The 23,853-nt window shown below is 41.3% G+C and overlaps 1 protein-coding gene across 1 annotated transcript; it reads right to left on the bottom strand.

Annotated features, from left to right (window-relative positions):
• Positions 1–263: 263 nt before the first annotated feature.
• LOC118566794 (alpha-2-macroglobulin) lies at positions 264–8,556 on the bottom strand. Its single transcript, XM_036150194.1, has 4 exons — positions 8,274–8,556; positions 4,789–4,969; positions 1,351–1,510; positions 264–418 (listed from the first exon to the last, which is right to left on the bottom strand). Exons 1-4 carry the CDS (start codon positions 8,357–8,359, stop codon positions 279–281), a joined length of 567 nt encoding a protein of 188 aa, XP_036006087.1. The 5' UTR covers positions 8,360–8,556; the 3' UTR covers positions 264–278.
• Positions 8,557–23,853: the final 15,297 nt, after the last annotated feature.

Here is a 23,853-nt window from a genome sequence, read left to right as displayed (position 1 = left end):
AAAAAAAAAAATCTGATGACAAAACTCAATTACCAAAACATGGATGGACCATTAAATTACCACTAGCTTGAGTTCTGGGGCTATTTTAGTGACCCACATTCTTCTCTACGCTCAGATTATTTTATGATTTTGAAGAAACATATAAAGGTAAATTCATAAAGCCTTCTGTAGCCTGCAAGAGTGAAGAAGTGATGGTTTCTCTACATTTGCATCTGCTTGGATTTATGGAAATAGAGATTTCATGTTTACAGCATGTTGCCATGTCCTCATCCCCCTCATTAGAAACAGGAGAAAAAGGCCCACGTCTCACACGGCTGCAGGACAGTGATAAAAGATGAGCAGATGAAAACAAACAAATAACATACCACTCGATTGACGGGGATGAAGTTGGAATCCAAGGAGACGATGCGGAATTTGACTTTAACATAGAACAAAAAAACAAATGACATGACATGGCACACAGGTGAGGTGATGCATGATATGAGCAACACAGCAAACTAAGGGTATAAATAGAACAAAGTTTATATAGTGAATTTTATTTTGAGATGAGAACTGACATGAATGGCGTGTATAATTTACCAGGATTATTCTAATTTAAAAGAATCATTTTGGGTAAAAAAAACATGGGTTCTTTAGCATTTTTGTTTCAAGATTCAAGGTTATTCCAGATGTAAATCTTCTGAGTTTTTAGTCTGTTTCAGCTCATGACTCAAAAAATAAAATGTATTTATGATTTCCACACAGGTTAGGTTCATATATGGAACCTTCAAAAAAAAAAAAAAACGCAAACTGTAACAGGGAGGATGGATGGATGGATGGATGGATGGATGGATGGATGGATGGATGGATGGATGGATGGATGAATGGATGGATGGATGGATGGATGGATGGATGGATTAGGAAGCAAAGTCTGGAAAAATCTCCATGGTCCTTTATGATATTCTGTTTGTTCAAACCCAAATACCTAAATCAAATTGCATTCTTCCAGACTGTAAGGGCTCTGTGAAACAGTAAAATGTTTTCTTATCAAACAAATAAAACCAAAAAAAGAAGTGCTTAAAAATAAATCCTGTTTATTTCTTCGATTGGGTCAATTTGGAAGTTTGTTTAAACCGATTCTGATAAGAGCTGTTGAGAAAACAGTGATTCTGTGCAGTTAGAAATAGATCCTGAAGTTAAGTGACGACTCAGCATTATGCAGATGCAATAAAAAAAATACAAAATTGTGCTGCTACAGCTGAATTGCTAAGCAGTGCAGAGATAAAAGCTGAAGCATTTCTAGTTCTCCCACCCAGCTGAAAAGCTCCAGCGCTTGAACACCTCCAGCATGGACAGACATTAGACACCCACCGGTTTGTCCAGGTTTGTAGATGGGCCTGTCAGTCTGCACAATGTGGATAAAACCAGGCGGCTCAATGAGGACTTTGGTCTTCTTGCTCAGGGAGGCGCCTTCTTCACCTGCCAGTGTTACCTGAATGACTGCTACAGTTCTGGTCATCACTGCTGGCACCTATGACACCAGTAAGGAATAAAACCTCCAGTCAAAACTGAGACATACCATGCGTAATCAACCACAAGCTTCAGTGTAGTTTATTTAAATTATATTAGCAGTGTAACAATATATCGATATAAAGATTAAATTATTAACGATCCGATTACATCAATGTAACATGAAAATATTGTCATTATTAAAATACACCTTCATTATGAAATTCAGGCATGAGGCTATGATGAACAGCTGATCTATTTATTATTATTATTATTATTATTATTATTAGTTTCTTTTTTCATTTTAATTAGAAGAATGCTGTTTGATTTAAATGCCTTATATTTGTAAGAGCTCAGAAATTAAATGGTCAAATCATATTTGTTTTTTTGTTTTTGTTTTTGTTGTGAGTAGATATCAATAATAGTGTTGAATGGACAAATATCGCATCATATCAATCACATCGATCAGAAATCATAACAGATTTTGATATATCGGCAAATATCGTATCGTCATCCAAACAAAAAGGGACAAAGCTGGTGATTTACACCCCTAGATTTTATGTGATAGACAAACACAAAGTGGCACACAACTGAAAAGTAAAATGATACTTGCCTAATATGTATTATTATCAAAAATCTGAAAACAGCAACGTGCATTTGAGTTCAGGCCTCGTAGAAGCACTTTTGGTTGCTGTCACAGCTGCAAGTCTTTTGGGTATTCTTTTACCAGCTTTCCATAACTAGAAAGTTTTGGCCATTTCTTTGTAAAATGAGATGGATGGAGAGTATTTGTGAACATTAATTTTCTTGTCAGAAGAAATGCAATCTAGCTTTGGACTTTGACTGGGCCCTTCCAACTCATGAATATAGTTTGTTCTAAGCCCTTTCATTGCTGCTCTGGCTGTGTGTTTAGGGGCTAGGTTGATGTCCTGCCACCACCACCATGTTTTACTGCTGAGAAAGTGTGAGCAGGGTGATGTGCAATGTTAATTTTCAAACACGCATAATTAGTATATAGGCAAAAGTATTTTTTCATGTGCCTGACCCTTCTGCTGTGTTTCTGGGTCTTGATGGCACTGTTTGGCCAATATTGTTCTGTGAGGCCTTAACAGCTGGATTTAAAGAGAGGTGAAATGACACATAGATGAGATCTATCTAATAATCAGATAACTTCTGAAGCTAATTGATTGCAATGGACATTATCTAGAGGTATCAGGGTAAAGGGGGCTGAGCAATAATGTTCACTTTGCAGACAATTATTTGTAAAAAAAATATGAAACTACAACTAGGTCATTACTTTGTATTGGCCTGTCACATAAAATCCTATAAAATACCAATAGAAATAGCTGAAAATATTTGGTTGTAATGTGATAAAAGCTGAAAGGGAAAGAATGAGAGGAAGGATGAAAAAAGGTCATGGGATAATTTTGCAAGATGTGTTTTGTTTAACGAAGGAAATTAACCAACTAGAAAAAGCTGTTCCTGCGTAACAGCGAGTGAGAATGCTAATGTGCAGAATGATTTAAGCAGAAGATGCAGAAGATCCCTGCAGAAGTGAAAAACTAGCTGAAATGAAATGAAAGAACCAATTGGAACATGAAAGGACAACAGCTGAAGGATAAGAAGAATGTTATGAAAAAGCTGAACTAGTTGAAGATAGTTCAGATATTTATATTTGAAAAGTTATAGATATTTGAAAGTTAGTATTAGTAGTATCAGTAGTGGTAGTAGTAGTAGTTGTATCAGTAGTAGTAGTTGTATCAGCAGTAGTAATTGTATTAGTTGTAGTAGTAGTATCATTATTATTATTATTATTATTATTATTATTATTAGTAGTAGTAGTAGTAGCAGCAGTATTAGTATTAGTATTAGTAGTAGCAGTATTAGTAGTAGCAGTAGTATCAGTAGTAGTAGCAGCAGTAGTATCAGTAGTAGTAGCAGCAGTAGTATCAGTGGTAGTAGTAGCAGCAGTAGTAGTAGAAGTTGTAATAATAGTATCAGTAGTAGTAGTAGTAGCATCAGTAGCAGTAGTAGTAGCAGTATCAGTAGCAGTATTGGTATCAGTAGTAGCAGTAGTAGTAATAGTAGTAGTAGTAGTAGTAGTAGTATCAGCAGTAGTAGTAGCAGTAGTATCAGTACTAGTAGTAGCAGTAGTATCAGTAGGATCAGTAGTAGTAGTATGAGTTTTGGAGAATTTGAGGGAATTTGAAGAATTTGAAAAATTTGAAAGAATTTAAAAAAAATTAAAAGGAATTAAAAAAAATTAAATATTTGAAAAAAATCAAGGAATTTGAAGAATTTGAAAAATTTAAAAAATTTGAAGAATTGCAACAACTAGAAGAATTGAAAGAATATGAAGAATGTGAAGAATTTGAAGCAATTTGCATTGATTTCAATGGGAGCAGCCAAAAAAGTCGCACAAAAAGTTAAATATATTAAAAAGTGTAAAAGTTAGCATAACCATGAGCTATAGAAGTCATGCCGGGAACGAGTCGAACGTTTTGATACCAAAATTGTTAAAATCGGTTGAAGTATGCGGGAGTAGTTAGACGCGGACCGAATAATAATAATATTGAAGAAAAACAGGAAAACAATAAGTGACAATGCTGTATAGCACTCTCACTGATGAGGCAGAGCCACCTGAGCTCCATAGGGTGAAAAACAGATATTTTCCACCAATTTAATTAGAAAACGTTCCCAAACTTTTTCACTGTGTGCCTTTGCCTACCAAAGAAGCTGGTATTGCATAAGAGGAACTGAAACCTCTTCCAGGAAAATGTTTCAAGGGTATTACTCCCCCGAAAGCATGTATTCTGGGCCAAAAAGTACAGGATAGTGTTCTTCAGGAGAATGCAGGTAGAAAGCTAATCCTCTGGCAGAGAGCCCTCTCAGTAGGGCCGCAAAGATGCAAACGCCCAATCATTCCTGAAGCAGGGCCAAATGCTTCCCAACCAACTGAAACTATGAGTTTTTGTGGAAGAAAACTTGGAGACAGGCTTGGGGCTTCCTCCTCAATATGAAACAAGGCCTGCAAGCTGAAAAATAGCAAGCAGACGTGTGATAGAAACCAGAGAATTCATCTACTGAGCTCCACTGCTGATGACAGCCTGAGTTACGGCACCACCTAATGAGGCCCGTAATGATGCCAAGATCTGCGGCATTCCGTGACTCGGACAATGAGGGGATGAGGAGAGGAAAGTACATTGTGTTTAGAAACATCATCAATGCATTAAATTCAAAGTTCTGTTCAGTTCTGCAGGAATACAGCCTTCAAAGATGCAAAACAGAAACCAAGCTGACCTGGAAGTTAATGCACTGGTAGAATTCCTCGGAGACTGTCGCCTCTAGGATGATATTCTCAGACGAGTCCACAGTAAGGGTGATGGTCAGAAAAATGGTTTCTGTGGGGTTTTGGACATGAGCACACAGGGTCTCCTGTTTCCCTCCAGTCACACGGGAGCTAACAGTCACTGCATAGATGCTGCGGAGAAAAAAAATAGAGAGAAAAAACATGATTTAATGGGAAAATATAAAAATATCAGCCAGAATGTTCTAATATGAACAGATTATTGCTCAGTTTTTGTTCAAATATGTTAAGACTATTTGTCAAATGCTGTAAAAGTTTTATCCCAAAACAGCCGCTTACCAAAAGGTATTAAGTCACTTCCCTTTAAAACACAAATAAGCTTAAATGAGATTTCATTTAAGCTCACGTACGCAGCTATAATAGCAATGAGTTTCTGAATTTTTGATCATTCTTCCTGGATAGCATTTGTGAGGTCATACACTAATGTTGGTCACTATAGGATGGCTAGCAAACAGTTCTAATTCTTTGCATACGTGTTCAATCATGATTGGGTCAGCACTCATTACAGACCTGTCAAATTCTTTAAATCATCCTCTCTCAATGTTTCGATGAACTTGCTTGGCCATGGAAACCCATTCAAAGAAGCTCTTGTCTATTCTTTAGCTAATCTGAATGAGACATAAATCTCAAGGTATGTAGCTAGTGAGTCTGCAGAAAGTCAGAGACTTCTGCATACCATACACCTTAGAATCCACTGACACCACTATGTGATTTTGCAAGGCCTACTACTTTGTGATTGGGTTACTGTGTCTTCCAAGCATTTCCACTGTTGTAATACCACTAGCAGTTGGCCAAACAAATTTTAAACAAAACTGAAGCGTATGCTGAAAGAACATCAACACTCTGAACATTAATAATTTGATATGGAGATGTGGTTTCTTCATGTATTATCCCATTGCAATGTGATCTGTAATTTTATAGTACTTTTATATGGGTCATATAATTTGTAACTTTGAACTTGCACAAGCAATTTTTTTTGTTTTGTTTTGTTTTCCTGGATCAAAAGCCTGAACTGGGGATGGGGGCTGTAAATTAGCATTCTTTTGGAAGGTCAAGCAGTTTTTTGCTAATATTATATTGTGATGAAGAATATGATTCTATACATTTTGAAGCTCTATCCTAAATACAGTGTAAGAACTTCTTCAAAACAGGAATCAGTAATCCCCCTGTAAAAAAAAAAACCCTGGCTAACTCTTCACAAGGGTAAGTTTTTAGCATTACAACCCAAACTTTTAAACAGCTGACCTCAGAAAACATTCCATCCACGCACAGCTAACTGAACTCACACTTGCACTCAGCAAGTTACTCCAAAAACCTTGTTCATTCTCTGAATGCTCAATATTGCATTTTTTTTAAGGTTAACTAGGGGGATCTAGCTGTGCTGGGGCAGCTCCAGAATGTTTAAAGGGGGAGTGATTTTAAAACTGATTTTAAAGAACAAATATAAATGAAGGCATACTGCAACTATATCCCATAGAATTTTATAAATATAAAAATACTTTTTGCGGGAGGGGGTGTTCTACACCCCCTCTTACCAAAAGGTAAGCTGACTATGTAGCGGCACTGTTGTTTTTGTGTTTAACTGCTACAGAGTATTTAAGACACCAGCATAGAGTAACAGGTCTCCTCACAGCATGAAAAAGGTCACAATATTTATCATTACTCCTTCAAAATGGAGAAAAACACGGACTGGCTTCATCTTGGAATCCTGCAGCAGGTTAAAGTCCATAGCTCTCAACTCTTACGCATTGACTATGTGACACACGCATTTCATTGACTTCACTCGCTCACACGCAGCACATGGCATTTCTCACGCATAAAAATAAAAAAGCACATCTGGGCTGCGGATGATCCGTTCACAGCTGTCCATCGAGATTTCTATCTAAAACTCGCCTTCTATGAAGCTGTTTCAGCTTCTTTCACAGCTCCTGTCCATCAGTAATTATTCCTGCTGCAGTTCATGTTAAAAGAGGAGCAGGACGAGCGATCAGAGTTATTATGCAATTTAATTTAACGACACAGAACCAGTGGTGCTTCAATTCAGGTGGGCATAATTAAGTTACATGTAATTTAGGTATGCACTTTTAAGGGGCATTTTAAGGAACTTGTAACATCAGGTGCTTCAGGTCAGACTCATCATTCCTTCTCTTCCCTCTAAGGGAGCCCTTCACAGTCTTTATTTATGCATTTTCCCCACTGTTTATTTCGAATTAATCCGCCCACCTCACCACCTCAAACCAATATCATTACGTATAAATTATGCTGATATCAGACCTTACCAAAAAAAGTGTTTTTTTTTCTACTGTCACTCAGGAACCAGTGAGATGCAGAGCTTGAAAAGCTGCGCCTATGCTCATCAATTCTGGGGTTGCAATACATAAGAAGTGCTAAATTTCGTATAGGATTCTCCATTTAAGACTATTAGTGGACTAAAAGCGAAGCAGAAAGTCATTATTCCATCTGCTCCGACCACAAACAAAACGCGCTCAGAGAACAACTTCAAACTCAGTCTTCGGGTTGCATAATTACGCACCAGAGCACCCTGCGTCATAGAGGAGATTTGTCTGATTAGCACGGAGACTGAGATGGGAAAGCTGTCACTGGGAAAGGTGGTGATGTTAATAAACTGTAACAGGCCAGAAGTGTGGAGCTGAAAAGAGGAAAACATCAGCAGCTGGATCATGCGTAAAGATGCAGTGTGAACCCCTGTGTGCTTCAAGTGTTATAGCTGAGGGGTAAATGTCGGACCGTACAGGCCAGCAAAATGTAAAATTAAATGCAGATCCACAAAAATAAACAATAAAAACGACATAAAATAACATCTCAAACTGTGTTTTGGGAGAACAGTAAACCCAGACAGTGAAATGGCCTGCCTGATATATAAAGCTACTTGAATCCAGAGTTTTGTGCAACAACAGAGAAAGTGCGGTTACATCTTTGCACTCTTTGTTTTTCGGATGACTAATAAAAACTGATCTGCCAACCTGAGAAAACGAGAGGGAACGTTTAGATGACGCAGGTCTGACAGATCCTGGAAAGCAAGGCCATGAAAACATTTAAAAACAAATAAAATCATTTTAAAATTAATCCGCTCTCCAGGGTCCAGTGAGCAACACCCCTGCCCGCCCCCTGAAAAAAAACATAACCTCACTCTTAACTTTTGATAAAAGTTGAGAGGCTTGTTAAAGTCGTTAAGACGATCGTTGAGGCCTCTGAACTCTACAGGCTCGGTGTGGGAAGAAAACAAAACACCACAAACTATCCGGCACGAGTTAAAATTCCGAACTGTTTTCCTCCTGTTTGGTCACATGCACCAGGTTTTCCTGCAAACTCAGCGCGTGAGTGTCTTTGTTCTGCAGAGCCAACTTGTTACCATAACAACACGCAGTGCTTTGACTGAGAGTCTTTCTGTACTTACGTCTCGTTCAGGTCGGCCGACACCGCAGCCAGCAGCAGAGCCGAGGCGAACATGGCAGCGGACAGCACTCGTAGGACAGGTGCCATGACTGCGCAGCGGGATAACACGACCGGACCGGACTCCGGAGGAGCAACGGGAGGTTAAAGAGGAGGGAAGAGGATCTTGCAGTCTGCGGTCCCAGCTGGAGCTTGAGTTCTCGGACAGCCAGGGATGTTGGCTGCTCAAAGTTGTCCTCCCATTGGCGGCGGTGCTGTTTTATAACACCGAACCACCCTCCAGCTATTCCCCCCTCCTTGTGGGTCACTTCCCCAAAGTTCGTTGGACATTTGCAGCCTCCTCCCCTTCCCAGAAACAGAGCCAGAAGGCCACCTTTCCAGTTTCTGAAGAATTCCTGTAAAAACCCAACATCTTCCCCTAAGCAAGGAAAGAAAAAAACATAACAATAGGGAGTGGAAAGGTAAAAATTCCTTAGTGAAATCCATGATGACCATACCAAAGTTTTGACCCGACTGGTTTGTCAACCAGTTGTGTCACTACAGCTAGATACCCGAGGGGCCCGGCCCTGGGATCCATTTAAATATCTTTTTAAAAGTCACTGCTTAGGCCCAAATACAGTCATGTAAAAACATTAAATTTGCAGTAAGGAAATTTTCAGACATTTAGAACAAAAAAGATATATAAATATATATAATAGCGCAGTGGGTAGCGTTGTTGCCTTGCAACAAGAAGGTCCGGGCTCTCCCAACTTTGGTTGTGTCTGTGTATTTCAAGTAGCATTTCCTGTGGTATCGAGTGCAGCAGGTTTTGGCGATATCATAGTAAATTGGGCAAAAGACTGGGCTATTTCTGCCCTGTGATGGTTTGGCGATCTGTCCAAGGTGAATCCCGCCTCTCTCCCATTGACAGCTGGAGATAGGCACCAGCACCCCTCGCGACCCCAGCAGGTATAAGCTTGTCGGAAAATAGGTTTATTTTCTAAATGTGTCTTTTTCTGGTCCATGGTCAACAGCGACCAATCTTAAATAGCCTACCTAATATACCATGCAGCATATGCGAGATAGTATGAAGTGGTTCAACGCTAGCCTTTTATTTGGGTGGGTGCTGATCTCTAGTTGACCTGCATTTCTTAAATCTGTGACCTCATAGGTACAGTAAGATTACAAAAATCCTGTTGGTCCACAGTTTCTCAGCCACTGTAAATGAACCAAAGTGTGCACCACATTGCTACTTTATTTAATAGATTAGACCCAACAATATAAATCTAATGTGGCTGTACAGTGGTAACAGCTTCCCATTCACCACAATAACAATAGTTATTTAAAGAATCTGTTTTGCTGGGAGTGTAGCCTAGGAATTCTTTATAGGTGACATCTGAGTGTAAATATTGTTTTATTTTTCATCCCTCATAACACAGGAAAAATTAAAAGAAGTAACAAATGAATAAACCTTCAGTCATGGTGAGGTTTCCTCCAGGCCCATCAGTGGAAGCTTTTCCTAGTACAAAGAAGGGGTGAGGTCAGATTTTCCATCGTAGACATTTTTTTGTCACAGAACAACGTTATATGTTGCAGTGTCATTTTTCAAGGATGGAGTGGTACAAACTTGGACCATCGTTCTATAATCTAATGTTGGTTGAGTGGCAGATTGTTTTTGCTGTATGATGTCTGACAAACATGAAAGTGGGCCAGAGGTCAAAAACTTTACCAGCTTGTTTTTTTAAAAAGCAACACAGCCTCCATCCATTCTCTATGCGGTGGAGTGGAGGGTGGTGATGCTTATCTGCAGCAATCATTGAGCAACAAGCAGGGTACACTTGCGCAAGTCCATCACATGGTAACAAGGAGACACACGTTCATACCAAAGAGAAGTTTAGAGAGATAAAGTAACCCAACAGGATTTTGGACTATAGGAGGAAACCTTTGTAAGAACGGGGAAGAATATGCAAACTCCATATAGAAAGACCCCAGGCCAGGGTTTGAACCAGCTCACATTCTGAAGAAATTCAAGAATACTATAAAGTCATTAGCATCTGTTAGCCCAGAAATAATTACAAAGCCATTCCTAAGACTTTGTGACTCCAGCAAATCACATTGAGATCCATTATTCACAAACGAAGAAGACATGAAACAGTGGTGAATTTTAAGTTCAAGCATACTTGGGTTATGGCACAGGAAAATAATTGAAAGTACACCGGAAAGTTGACCTCTAAAGGATTAAAAAAGTTTTGATTTTGAAGTGATCTAGTCATAAATGATGTGGTATGATCTTCAACATGCTGGAAAACTGGTTGAATTAAAACATTTCCGGAAAGAACAGTTAGCCAAAACTCTTCCAAGCAATCTTTTTAAGACTACTTGTAGATGGCCATTATTTTGGCTAGTGGTGGCACAGGCTGTTTCTGGATTCAGAGACCAGTTTGTTTGGATAGCTTTTTCTCTTAATAAATACAATCATTTGAAAACTGCATTTTGTAGTTACTCAGGTGATGTGTGCTATCAAAATGAGTTTGATGATCTAAAATATTTATGTGTGACTTCAAAGCAGACTCTAGGTGGTTCCTAGAGTCTCTAAAAGTAGAATGGGAGGCAGATCCTTTAGCTATCAGGCTCCTCTCCTGTGGAACCAACTCCCAGGTTTGGTCCGTGAGGCAGACACCCTGTCTACTTTTAAGACTAGGCTTAAAACTTTTCTTTTTGACAAAAATTATAACTAGTGGCTCATGTTACTCTCAGCTACCTTTATAGTTTTACTGCTATAGGCTTAGGCTACTGGAGTATATCAGGATCTAATTTTCTCACTCTATTGAGTTCTACTGTTCTTCAATTATGCATTATGTGTTGTCATTTCTGCTTTAACTTTCTGTTCTCTCTCTTTTCTCTTCATAGTAGGTACACCTGTTCTGGCGTTCTGTTAACTGTGACATCATCCAGAGAAGACGGCTCACCCGCTACTACCATCTAATGTAGAACAGATTCCTGGATCAATGTGTACTTCTGTGCTTTTTTGTTTCTCTTGTTGTGTCTCTGCTCTGTCTTCTGTAACCCCAGTCGGTCGAGGCAGATGACCGTTCATACTGAGCCCGGTTCTGCCGGAGGTTTTTCCTTCCCGTTAATGGGTGGTTTTTCTTCCCACTGTCGCTTCATGCTTGCTCAGTATGAGGGATTGCAGCAAAGCCATGTACAATGCAGATGACTCTTCCTGTGGCTCTACGGTTCCCCAGGAGTGAGTGCTGCTTGTCGGGACTTTGATGCAATCAACTGGTTTCCTTATATAGGACATTTTTGACCAATCTGTATAATCTGACCCAATCTGTATAATATGATTGAACTTGACTTTGTAAAGTGCCTTGAGATGACATGTTTCATGATTTGGCGCTATATAAATAAAATTGAATTGAATTGAATTGAATTGAAAACAGAAAGAAATCGGTAAGCGGGACATGTTTTTTACAGCACTGTGAGTGATGAGTCATAAATTAAAGGGATGACCTTCTGGATTTTATTGCAGTACGTCTGAATTAAACCTGACCAGATCTTGACCTATTCTTGTTTACCCCTGCTAGATGTTGATCTAAGTGTGCTTGCTGTTGCGTATCCACCTGCTTCTTGGAACCAACTGCTGGGTCTCATATATAAAACTTTGCATAGAATCTATACTAAAAGTGTACGTATGCCAAAAATAAACAAAAAATGGCACATACCAAAAAATTCAGATTTATAAAACCACGTGCATGCACACCAGCATGCAATTCTTCCTTATTATAAATCCCAGCATTACCCGAACGTGTGCGCACCAGGTTTCGCCTCATGTTCTGCCCTCTACAAGCCCTCCTTCAACCATAAATGGTCAATGCAAAGCACCTCATGAATGAATGGAAATGTTGATTTAAATGAGTTGATAATTTTCCTTTTTCATGGTGAAATGGCAACCACAGAGAAAAAAATTAAGAAACTGTGAAAAATATGTACATAAAGGCATGTATTAAATGTGTAAATCAGGGGTAACAGCACATATGTTGTCCACATTGACAGAACTTTTAAAAAAGTGAACAAGATTGGGTTTTAAACGTCAGATGACATTGTCACATGCTGTGTGTTGAAATTCCTCTGAGGCTGTGCATCCAGATTGTCATTCTGTGTCATGATCCTGGCACTAGTGTTTATCTGATTCACCATTTGACACACCTGTGTAGCTCTGCCCCATTCTCATCAGCCTTCACCAGATCCATCTGCAACTCTGACTATATAACCAGCTCCCAGACCAGTCAGTAGTGCCAGATTATTACGAGCCAGCGGTAAATTTAATCCAAAGTTCTGGAGCCTGTCTACCTGCCTGTAACCTGACCTGTTTCTGCCTCCTGGTTCTCTGAGCTTGCTCAACCCCCGCTGGACCTGATTGTTGTTCTGTTGGGATCTCTGATCTGCTTCTGTGCCCTGACTCTGGCCCCCAGATTCTGTTTTGGATTTTCCTTGGATCTCTGATCACCTGGCTCTCTGAACGGATTGCGGACTCTGGTTATTCCCCCTGACCATCCTGTCTGATTCTGCTATCACGGTTTTGATCCTGTGCCTGTTTTTTGACCACCGATTTCCTGCCAGTCCCAGGAGTAAGATCCTTCAAATTGCCCTGATCAAACACTGGATCACATTGGGCTTCACCAGCGACGACTCCCACCAACAGGAGCCTTCTCTCACCCTCCCAGATTATTTCTGGATTGTGAGAGTGGTTCCTGTCTCAGACCCTTAGATGCTGCTGATGGATCCACTGATAAGCCTCATAGGAACTCCAAGCATGTCTGCCCATTTGGTCCAAATCCTCTGCCATGATTGAGTAAGAGTGTGAATGTATGTATGTACAGTATGTATGTATAGTAATAGCAATATCATCTTTATTGTCATTGAAACATACATTACAACAAAATTTGTTCTCTGCTTTTAACCCATCACCCTTGGGGAGCAGTGGGCTGCCATGTGTGGCGCCCAGGAAGCGTTCTGGGGTTACGGGTCTTGCTCAGGGACCCAGAGTGCAGGTGCTGGGGATCGAACTGGGTACTTGCATCCTTCTCTGAGTGCAAGCACACTGCTCTAACCACTAGGCCAACAGTCCCAATACACCAAGATGCAGCTCGGTAGGCAATTTGGGGTTAAGTGGTTTGCCTACCAACAAAAAACCTGTGAGGAACCTACAAGGTTCCTCACAGGTTTTTCTAACTGATCTAATTCAGCTTAATCCATGGAAGCTAAATGTTCAATAAATATAGCATTATGCATCTCTGTGTCTAATGAGTTTGCCTAACAGAAAGATGAGACACCGAACCCTGCTAAAACACCAGGTCCAACTATGATCTTTGATAAACCTCTAGTTAACAGACAGCTATGACTTGGAAAAGCCAAACAGTAATTTCATTCATGAAAAGCATTCAAAGCCTTGATTTTGTACAGTGCCTTGCAAAAGTTTAAACTTATCACCGGTTTGTCACCTTACAGCTACAAACCTAGATAGATTTTATTTGTATGCTATGTACAAGGATACAAAAAGGAGTTTGTATTTGTGGAAGTAGAAGGAGACAAACTCTCTGCCAAGCCTGCCTTGCTGTGGCGACCCTTGATTAAGGGAGCTCCCTGAGGTTAGTGATAAGAAAAGAGGGACTTGCATAATAAACTTTGCTGCATTGTCTTATATTGGAGCAAATTGAAATGTGTGTAACTCACTTTGACTCTGTGTCTGGTTGGTTTGAAATTTAGTACATATCACAAAATGTGAATCCAATGGATATGAATGCATTTGCAAGGCAAGGAGAAGTAAATATCTGTATAATGACACCATGTTTAAATCTGTTCAAGTTTTGAGCAGGATGGAAGTTCTTTGATCAAAAACCCCCATCACGACCTCACAATTTTACACTCCAAACACATGCCTGCTATGTGTGTGTGCTCCCAGCAGCAGAGGGCAGCAGACACGTAGGCTAAGCAAATGTTTTCTTTTCTCTCATCTCCACCTCAGGAAAGGGCTCATTAAATCAGTCTCCCCATCTCTGGCTGATGAATTCTTCATTAAAACACTATGATCCAGCCTGCTCTCTTCTACAAAGACATTTTAAAGAAGCACTATTAAGTGGGTCTTGATGATCTCAGAGAGATGATCTTTTGCAGCTAAAAGCTCCCTGAACGCAGCCCACTGGAGCCTTTCCAGAGTGATAGCTCACACGGAAATACAGTCCACCAGCAAATAACAAAGGGAAGTCATCTGCTTCACAGGGATTTGGATGTTCAAAGGAGCAGCTTATACCTTTGGGCCATGCAGGGCCCTCTCGAGTCAGAGAATGAAATCTGTTGTCTAACAAGCCTTTATTGGAATCCTCACAAATAAAAATGTAGAAGATCGGAGACAAACAGCTCCTCAGGCCCTGTTGTAGAAAAGCATGCCCACAGCATGATCCTGCCAATATTCAGTGTTTTGCATGTGGACCAGGGGTCAGAAACCTTTAAAACCCACACAGCCATTTTTCTTTTTAGTAACATTTGAATGCTACTTGTCAAGACTTTGATGCAATGAACTGGTTCCCTTATATAGGATTGTTTTGACCAATGTGTATAATCTGACCCAATCTGTACAATCTGATTGATTTTGACTTTGTAAAGGACCTTGAGATGACATGTTTCATGAATTGCCGCTATATAAATAACATTGAATTGCATCATCTTTTTAGACCAAGTAAACTATCACATTTTATGAGACAGTTATCTCATTTTAAAGATATAATCATCTAACGTTATTACTCTTAGCAAGTTAAAGCTCCATAAAAATTTTAGACCAGGTATTAGTTCCACTCTTTTTCTTATGCACATCTAGGCTACCTATAAATATAAAGTATGACATGCCAAAAAACATTTTCAACAAAAGGCAATTTTAGTAATTGCCTTGCAATTTTATATCTAAGCATTAAAAATGATAATATTTCACCAATTTTCACAGCAAGATGGAAATAACGACTATCCAACATTTTAAAATTTTGTAAAAACGTTTTTCTTTTTTTACCTACCTTTTGAAATTAATACTTGTTTCTACTTCTCCAAAATTATACTTCAAGAAAACTATTGTGCTGTCCTGTGGCCATATGCAGCTAGACAGCTAGGACAAAAGTTCCCCACACAAAGCTTCCTTTTCTTGCGTTCTCTGAATAACCTTTATTCACAAATCTGGCTTTAAACATTCTTTTTGTAAAAAGACGAATATTTTCCAAGGCAGAAGCATGTAGAACAAATTCAACTTCAACAGGTGAGAGCACTCACTATCACACGTAATTCACATAGAGATCTAACAAAGTTGTGATGTCTCACTCTGATTAAATATGAACCCAAAACGTTTCTAACTGTTTTTACCATGGATTTCTTCTGACTAAGAATTAATTAATATCTTATTTATGTAATGTATTCACGACATGAATTTCTTGCTGTCTTAACAAAAGGCAGAACAGCTATAACGTTACTTTCTATAATTATTACAGGTTCTGCTGAGATGTCAAATACTGGAGAGTGCTTAGACACCCTGACACACAAATATGGATTAACTTCATTTCATGTGCACTCGTGAACTTGTTTTAGTTGATTTAGTTTTCTTGATGTACTGTAGAGCGTGATGAGGTCTGTTGTGGTATTGTGTGCACTGGATTGAGGGGACAGTTGGTGTTGTCTGTCAAACCCAATCTTCTTAAGTTGCAAATTCAGTAAAGTTACAAGATTTATTGCAACCTCTCATATGGAACTAGTCTAAAAAATAAATTATGCATTTTATTGTAAATATAAAATACTTAAAAACAAGATAAACATAGAGTATACAAATGTTTACAAATAATTATAAACATTGTTTTGCTTTGAGTCAAGCTCCAGAAAAATATTTTACAATTCTTTTTAAATCTTTATTGTGCTCCACTCTGGCCTATTGGCCACCGCAGGGGTTCGCCCACCGCCGGCCGCCAGCCACGGCAGAAGCTGTCACGCATTTTCCCCGCCTGTCCACCGGGCAATACACACGAAGGCATTGAGCAGCGCTCCCCCACGACTCGCAAAAAATCTGGTGCAGATCAGTTGATGCAGCGATGCATTTGGCCACCGGAGGCAGTGGCGACCCACCATCTTAAAATCTATGTATTGACATCTTAAAAATGGTCTTATAGCTTAAAAGATCATCCTGTTTTGGTTGATTTTGTAGCCGAATAGAAGAGATGTTCTCAAAGCATTAAATAAGCCTTTTGACTTTTAAAAATGTTGTCCTTTTAAGGTAATTTGAAGTTACTTTTCATTAAATTTGTCAATATCCTATGGAAGTCTGGACATATGGCAGCGGCGTTTCAAGTGACTTCGCCTCGCCACCACGCCGCCCTGCTCCATGGAATCCAGTTGGGCCTGGAATCCACAACACACCAACATGTCTTCTGTCTGTGGACACAGTTTCATGTTGATTAGCTCAGAGGGGTAACATAGCGACTGTTAACAATAAAACATGACACTTCCTGTTGTCAGGGGGCATGGCCTAGGCAATGTCATCATTTGACCATTGGATATAGTAGGAGACCTAGTGGTGATCAACTACTGAAAGTTTGGTGGCTCTGTGAGTTTTTGTGTATGAAATATAACAGTTTTGTGTTTCATGGCGAGTAGGTGAACTTTGACCCCTGCTAATCCCCCTTCACCATGCTCAAAAACTCAGCGTTTTGATAACTTTTAATTGGCCATGCCTTATGATCAGACTGCCCGAGTTTCAAGCCGATCGCTAGATATATCTGGGAGGAGTTTAATCATATACAAATGCTGTAAATGTCTAATTGAAGTCAAAATCAGACTTTCAGTCTAAAATGGCCAACTTCCTGTGATACTTGCACTATGACGTCAATTGTAAATTCTGAGCGTCTTGTTGAGCTCTACAACTTTCATGTCTCTACGACGAAGTAAGTGAATAGCAAAGGGTCCTTTGAAAATTTCTAGGTGGCGCCGTTGAGGCATTTTTCTTTAGATTTTTGTGACGACCTTAAAATACAAAATTTTTAAATAGTCACCATGCATCTGCAAAGTTTGTTGAGTTTTTGAAAATGACAAAGCCCCCAAAAAGGCCCCTCTTTAGTGTGGCAGATTAATAATAATAATTAACAGTACAGATACAATAGGCCTTCGCAGCGCTTCGCTGCTCGGGCTTAATTTGTCTGGTTAGCGCGGCGACTGACTGAGAAACCTGTCGCTGTGAAAGGTGATGAGAATGTTACAAACTGTAACAGAAGTGCATTGAGCTGAAAGGAGGGAGACATCAGCAGCTGGATCGTGCGTAAAGACGCAGCGTGAACCTCTGTGTGCTTTATTGTTGCTGCTAAGGGTAAATTATTGACCATAATTCCCCCCCCCCCCCCCCCCCCCAAAATTAGCATAATCTCACTCTTAACTTTTGATCAAAGTTGAGAGGTCTGATTATTACACACCATGCCATATCACATGACACTACTATTTTGGGAATAATTACACACAGAGAATACATTCAAACAATATTTTATTATACACATATGTGTATACGTAATGATTTCGTCCTACACCTTTTGTGAAGTCATTCCCAAGAGCCATAATAGACAAAAAATCAAAGCATCACATGTGTTAAGATACAGCTGGCTGTGATTATACACCTGGCCAGTAGGTGGTTTCGTGTGCACATGAAGCTCCAAGAAATGAACCCTTTCTCGAACCAGTTGGCTCAAGTGGTTCAATGCCTCATGAGGCTTCATCTCACCATCACTAGTAGCCGTCCAGTGGTTTCATGGCTTTCATGCTCTCTCGTGTGTAGTGGCGTGTTGATAAGGTAGCTGTATATGTCGCCGTACGGAACACTTGGCCAGCATTTCACATACTTGCTCCGTCCCTTCAGGCTTTTGCTGGAAGGATCTGGCAATCAGATACCATCAAACATCAATTTACTCATTTTATAACAATTTTGTGATACTTATCTAAAGAACAAAAATACGTCGAGAACTCGTCTTTTTCTTTGTTTTCGTTCGCCATTGCGCGCATGGCGAAAAACCCGGATCAAAACATTGTTGGTGTTCTGATTGAAGTTAGTAACTTGTCATATACCTAATCTGATCTGTTTTATATGGTGCTAGTAAGTCAAATTCAAGTAATTTTATGCAAATGGAGATTACCTTACCTTGTTAAAACATGATGATAACATCATGTGAAAAAATTATGTTTTAAGAATAATAATAAAAAAACAAAGGTTGTTTTTGAAGAATTGATCATTCACTTCTTTTTTGCCTTTTATTAAATTTAAAACATGCATTCTGACTCTATTCTTTAAATAATCACCTGCCCTGCCCTGAAAGCTTCCAAAATACATCAGGGAGACTCTATTTTTTCAAATTCTCCCCTCTGGGGCTCGGGCACCGGCATAAGTGCACCCTCCTACCTGATAGTGTGTGGCCTGCTGCTATAAAAAAGTTTGACTGCCCTGCAGGCCTGAAGGTGGGGCACGCTGGCGAGCGCCTGGTGGCCAGGCATTTTCCCTTGGAGCCTGGCCGGGCACAGCCCAAAGAGGAAACATGGGTCCCCCTTCCAATGGGCTCACCACCTATTCGAGGGGCCAAAGGGGTCGGGTGCATTGTGTAATGGGTGGCAGTCGAGGGCGGTGGACCTTGGCGTTCTGATCCTCGGCTGAAGAAGCTGGCTCTTGGAACGTGGAATGTCACCTCTCTGGTGGGGAAGGAGCCTGAGCTAGTGCACGAGGTTGAGAGGTTAGGGCTAGAGATAGACTTACCTCAACGCATGGCTCTGGAACCAGTCTCCTTGAGAGGGGCAGGACATTTTTCCACTCTGGAGTTGCACCTGGTGAGAGGCGCTGAGCAGGAGTGGGCATACTTGTTGCCCCTCATCTTGATGCCTGTATTTACCCCGGTGAACGGGTTCTGACTGTTGTTTGTGCTTATGTGCCAAACAGCAGTTTGGAGAAAGTGCCCCTCCTGGGGACTCCCATGTTCTTCTGGGGGACTTGAACGGTCACATGGGCAATGACAGTTAGACCTGGAGGGACGTGGTTGGGAGGAATGGCCCACCTGATCTGAAATCGATTGGTGTTCTGTTGTTGGACTTCTGTGCTCTTCATGGATTGTCCATAACAAACACCATGTTCAAGCATAAGGGTGTCCATATGTGCTCTTGGCACCAGGACACCCTAGGCCGTTGTTCAATGATCGATTGTGTAGTTGTTTCATCTGACCTAAAGCCTCATGTCTTGGACACTCAGGTGAAGAGAGGGGCGGAGCACTTCACCGACCACTACCTGATGGTGAGCTGGCTCCGATGGTGGGGAAGGAAGCCGGTCAAACCCGGTAGGCCCAAACGTATTGTGAGGATTTGCTGGGAATGTCTGGCAGAGTCCCCCGTCAGAAGGAGCTTTAACTCCCACCTCCGGGAGAGCTCTGAACATGTTCTGAGGGAGGTGGGGGACATTGAGTCTGAGTGAACCATGTCTATTGTTGAGGCGGCTAGTCAGAGCTGTGGCCACAAGGTTGTTGGTGCAGGTTGCGGCAGCAACCCTCGAACACACTGGTGGACACCAGCGGTGGATGAAGCTGTCAAGCTGAAGAAAGAGTCCTATTGGGCTTTATTGGCTTGTGGGACTCCGGAAGCAGCTGATGTGTACCGGCAGTCAAAGTGGCAGGCGGCTTGGCTGGTCGCCGAGGCAAAAACTTGCCCGTGGGGAGAGTTCGGAGAGGCCATGGAGAAAGACTTCCGTACAGCTTCAAAGTGATTCTGGTCCACTATCCGGCATCTCAGGAGGGGAAAGCAGTGCAGTACCAACACTGTTTATAGTGGGGGTGATGTGCTGCTGACCTCGACTCGGGACGTCATGTGTCGGTGGGCGGAATACTTTGAAGATCTCCTTAATCCCACCAACACATCTTCTATTGATGAAGCAGAGCCTGGGGACTCCGGGTTGGGTTCTTCCATCTCTGGTGCTGAGGTCACCGAGGTGGTTAAAAAGTTCTTCAGTGGCAAGTCCCTGGGGGTGGATGAGATTCACCCTGACTACCTTAAGGTTCTGGATGTTGTGGGGCTGTGTTGGTTAACGCGACTCTGCAAGATTGCGTGGACATCGGGAGCTGTTTCCCTGGATTGGCAGACTGGGATGGTGGTCCCCCTATTTAAAAAGCGGGGGCCCGGAGGGTGTGTTCCAACTACAGAGGAATCACACTCTTAAGCCTCTCTGATAGGGTCTATTCCAGGGAACGGGAAAGGAGGGTCCGTCAGATAGTTCAGGAGGAGCAGTGTAGTTTTCGTCCTGTCCGTAGAACACTGGATCAGCTTTACGCCCACATCAGGATCCTGGAGGGTGCAAGGGAGTTTGCCCAACCAGTCTACATGTGTTGTGTGGATCTGGAGAAGGCATTCAACTATGTCCCTCAGGGCATGGACCGCGGAACGCATTTCAAATTGGTCGGGCCCATCAGTCCGGCGCGCATGCGCGAAAAACCCGGATGAAAGCGAACTACCCATTTATTTAACTTTTTTTCTGACGTTCCAGCACACACGCCTGGGATTTATTTCCACTTACAATCATTATATTACAGCTAACACAATATTTACAGAATAAAAATACTTTAAAAAGAAAAGTCAAACTCACCCCTGCTCTAAATATTCCCGAAAAAGTGTCTCCGTCTGCCATTATGCTGGATGAAGTCCTATCCTCAAAGCATCCACTGTGGTCAAAAGATCCCTGTGTGTTGGCGCACATCAAGCTATTTAGTCTTTTCTGGGTCATTGTTGATCTCAGATAAGTCTTGATACGACGGAGGGATGAGAAACACCTCTCAGCACTTGCAGTGGACACAGCCTTAAAGCTAGCTAAGCTAACGAAGCAAACGAAGTAGCGGTCATTTTGTTTACATCACATGACACAATCAGCCAATAGGGTAGTTCACGCGTGACGTCAGCGCTACGTCCGGTCCAGGTCCGGCGTGTAGGCACAAACAGTACTGTTCTCGTCTACTACATGACAAAACGGGTGATTTAGAGCGTACTTTTACTTCGTTTAGTTTTGGAATCTAACCAATGCCTACGACTTGTTGTGCTCCCGGTTGCACAGAGAGGCATTCCAAATCGTTGGATGTACGTTTCTGTCGTTTACCGAAGGAGGAAGGACGAAGAAAGAAATGGATATTTTCAATGAAAAGAGCACAGGCAGACACTCCCAATGGACTGGGGGAGCCATCATACTACGACAGAATTTGCAGTCTACACTTCATCTCCGGTAAATACAACTTAATTCTGCTCTAGTCATTGTTCTACTTAAATAGCGGCGGAGGGGAGGTGGCGATCGCTACACGGGCCGCAGAAGCGGCTGCTACAGCAGCAGCAGCCGCTTCTGCGGCTGTCTGGAGCAGTTTCTCTGTTTGCGTCCGCCATTGTGTTCGCCTTTTGCCTACCAGTCGCGCATGCGCGAAAAACCTGGATGAAAACAATAGCAGTGAACTACCCTATACATTTTTAGATGGGATGATTTATCGCTTTCTCATTGGAGAATGATGCTGCTGCCATAGACTATTGTGCATTTGAAAAAATAGCTATTGAATAATTTAATTTTATTTATATATATTATTTTATATGTTTGATCACCAAAAGTAGGTAGGGCCGCGGCCCTACCGGCCCTACCGGTTCCGCGGTCCTTGCCTCAGGGGTACTGTGGGGGGTACTCCGGGAGTATGGAGTACCGGGCCCTTTAATAAGGACTGTTAGGTCTCTGTATGACCGGTGTCAGAGCCTGGCCCGCATTGCCGGCAGTAAGTCAGACTCATTTCCACTGAAAGTTGGACTCCGCCAAGGTTGCCCTGTGTCACCGATTCTGTTCATAACTTTTATGGATCCGTTTTGGTAGCCTTAGGATCGTGTCTCTATTGGCTTCATCAGGCCGTGATCTAAAGCTCTCACAGGAGCGGTTCGCAGTTGAGTGTAAAGCGGCCAGGATGAGAATCTGTGCCTCCAAATCTTTTTTCTGGTGTGCTCACAGTGTTCGGTGGCTTGTTTAGACAGTTTATGACTGCTCACAGCTGGAACACTAGAAACAATATTTAGAACATGGTTTATTATTGACAAATGGAAGTGGGCTAAAAGCATTGGATCAAAGTGTGAGGTTAAGCAAAAGACAAACTTTTCCCAAGTTAACTTTTGTTTGCAGTCATGATTTTACAACAATAAATGTACTTTTTAAGGAAATAGAATTTTGCTATACATGGTACCTTGAGTTACGTTTTTTTGAGATTTGAGCCGTTTCTCAGACGATTTTTTATTTTTTTGCTTTGATTTGAGAGGTACAATTTGACTTGCAAGCCAACTTCAGACATTGCACCACTAGTGGGCGCAGGGAACGCCACGGTGAGTCCTGCAACAAAGCAGCAACAGATACAGCAGCATGCAGAGGTTTGACATGGAGGAGGAGGTAATCTCTACTAGGGTCCGGAACAAATTTATTGTGTTTCAACATATTTCAATAGTTGATTTGACATAGGAGTAATTTGAATTACTTTGTCGCAGAACAAGTTAAACATGCAAGTCAAGGCACCGCTTCACATCAGTAAATAAATAATGTCTTTGATTATTAAAGATGAACTTGTTATCTAATTGTTGTCCTTCACTGGATATTAGTCAAGTGGAAGAATCCGCGGTGCTGGATCCTTCTCATTAAGAAGGATGTGATCAGGAATTGTTCCTCATGCTGATGAAGGGCATTTAAGGATAATTTCAGGATGACACACCCTGTCATTCATTGCCACATATTTGCAGCAAAAGAACACCTATACCACCAGCAGGAAACCCTCAGCATTACCGTGTTCATGTTCCACTCACCCACCAATGACGTTCTGGAGGGTGCAGTGTCTTCTGAGTCTAGTACAGCAGGTCCCACTCTCAGCGTTCCCTCAATACCAGTCCTTTTAAGAAGCCCTGATCTCTGTCACCCCCCCCCCCCACCATTTAAGGAGAAGGAGAAAATAAAGAAAAATGTGGTAAATCAGAATGGATCATGATGGGTTAGGAATCATCAAGATTGCCGGATCATATTTGTTCTGTGATGAACCAGCCTTCCTAAAAAGTAGAAAATATTGAACAGGGTGCAGTGATGTGAAACAAAGGCATGCAGAGTGGTAGGGCTGTTTAACCTTGATAGATTGCAATGTTTTGTGAGCGGTGAGAAGACAGTGTTTCAGACGACTGCTTCCTCCATCTTTTCCTCTAGATATCAGTAATATTTACACACTGTTCCTTTAGGGTTTGACTAGTTCAAGAGGAACTGAAAAAGATGTGGCAGACGTCTGGACAGCCAGGATTAAGGCCTACTGAACCGCATTTCTCAGTCTGAACCCAGAATAGTAAATGATGACATAGTGCTGCTTTGTCATTTATATTTTGATCTGGGCTGACTGCACACATATTTCTAATGCCTTTGTGATGGACAGTGGGGGGTATGTCCTCAACAGGGAGTCCTGCAGAGATGGAAATCTGTTGTTGCCATGCCTTCTGGTCAGTGCAAGAGGTCAGTGAAGGGTTCTGAT

Source organism: Fundulus heteroclitus, chromosome 18 (assembly GCF_011125445.2).
Source record: "Fundulus heteroclitus isolate FHET01 chromosome 18, MU-UCD_Fhet_4.1, whole genome shotgun sequence".
NCBI classification, from domain to species: Eukaryota; Metazoa; Chordata; class Actinopteri; order Cyprinodontiformes; family Fundulidae; genus Fundulus; species Fundulus heteroclitus.
The sequence above is the reverse complement of the archived record's forward strand: the minus strand, read 5'-3'. Positions and strand labels throughout refer to the sequence as shown.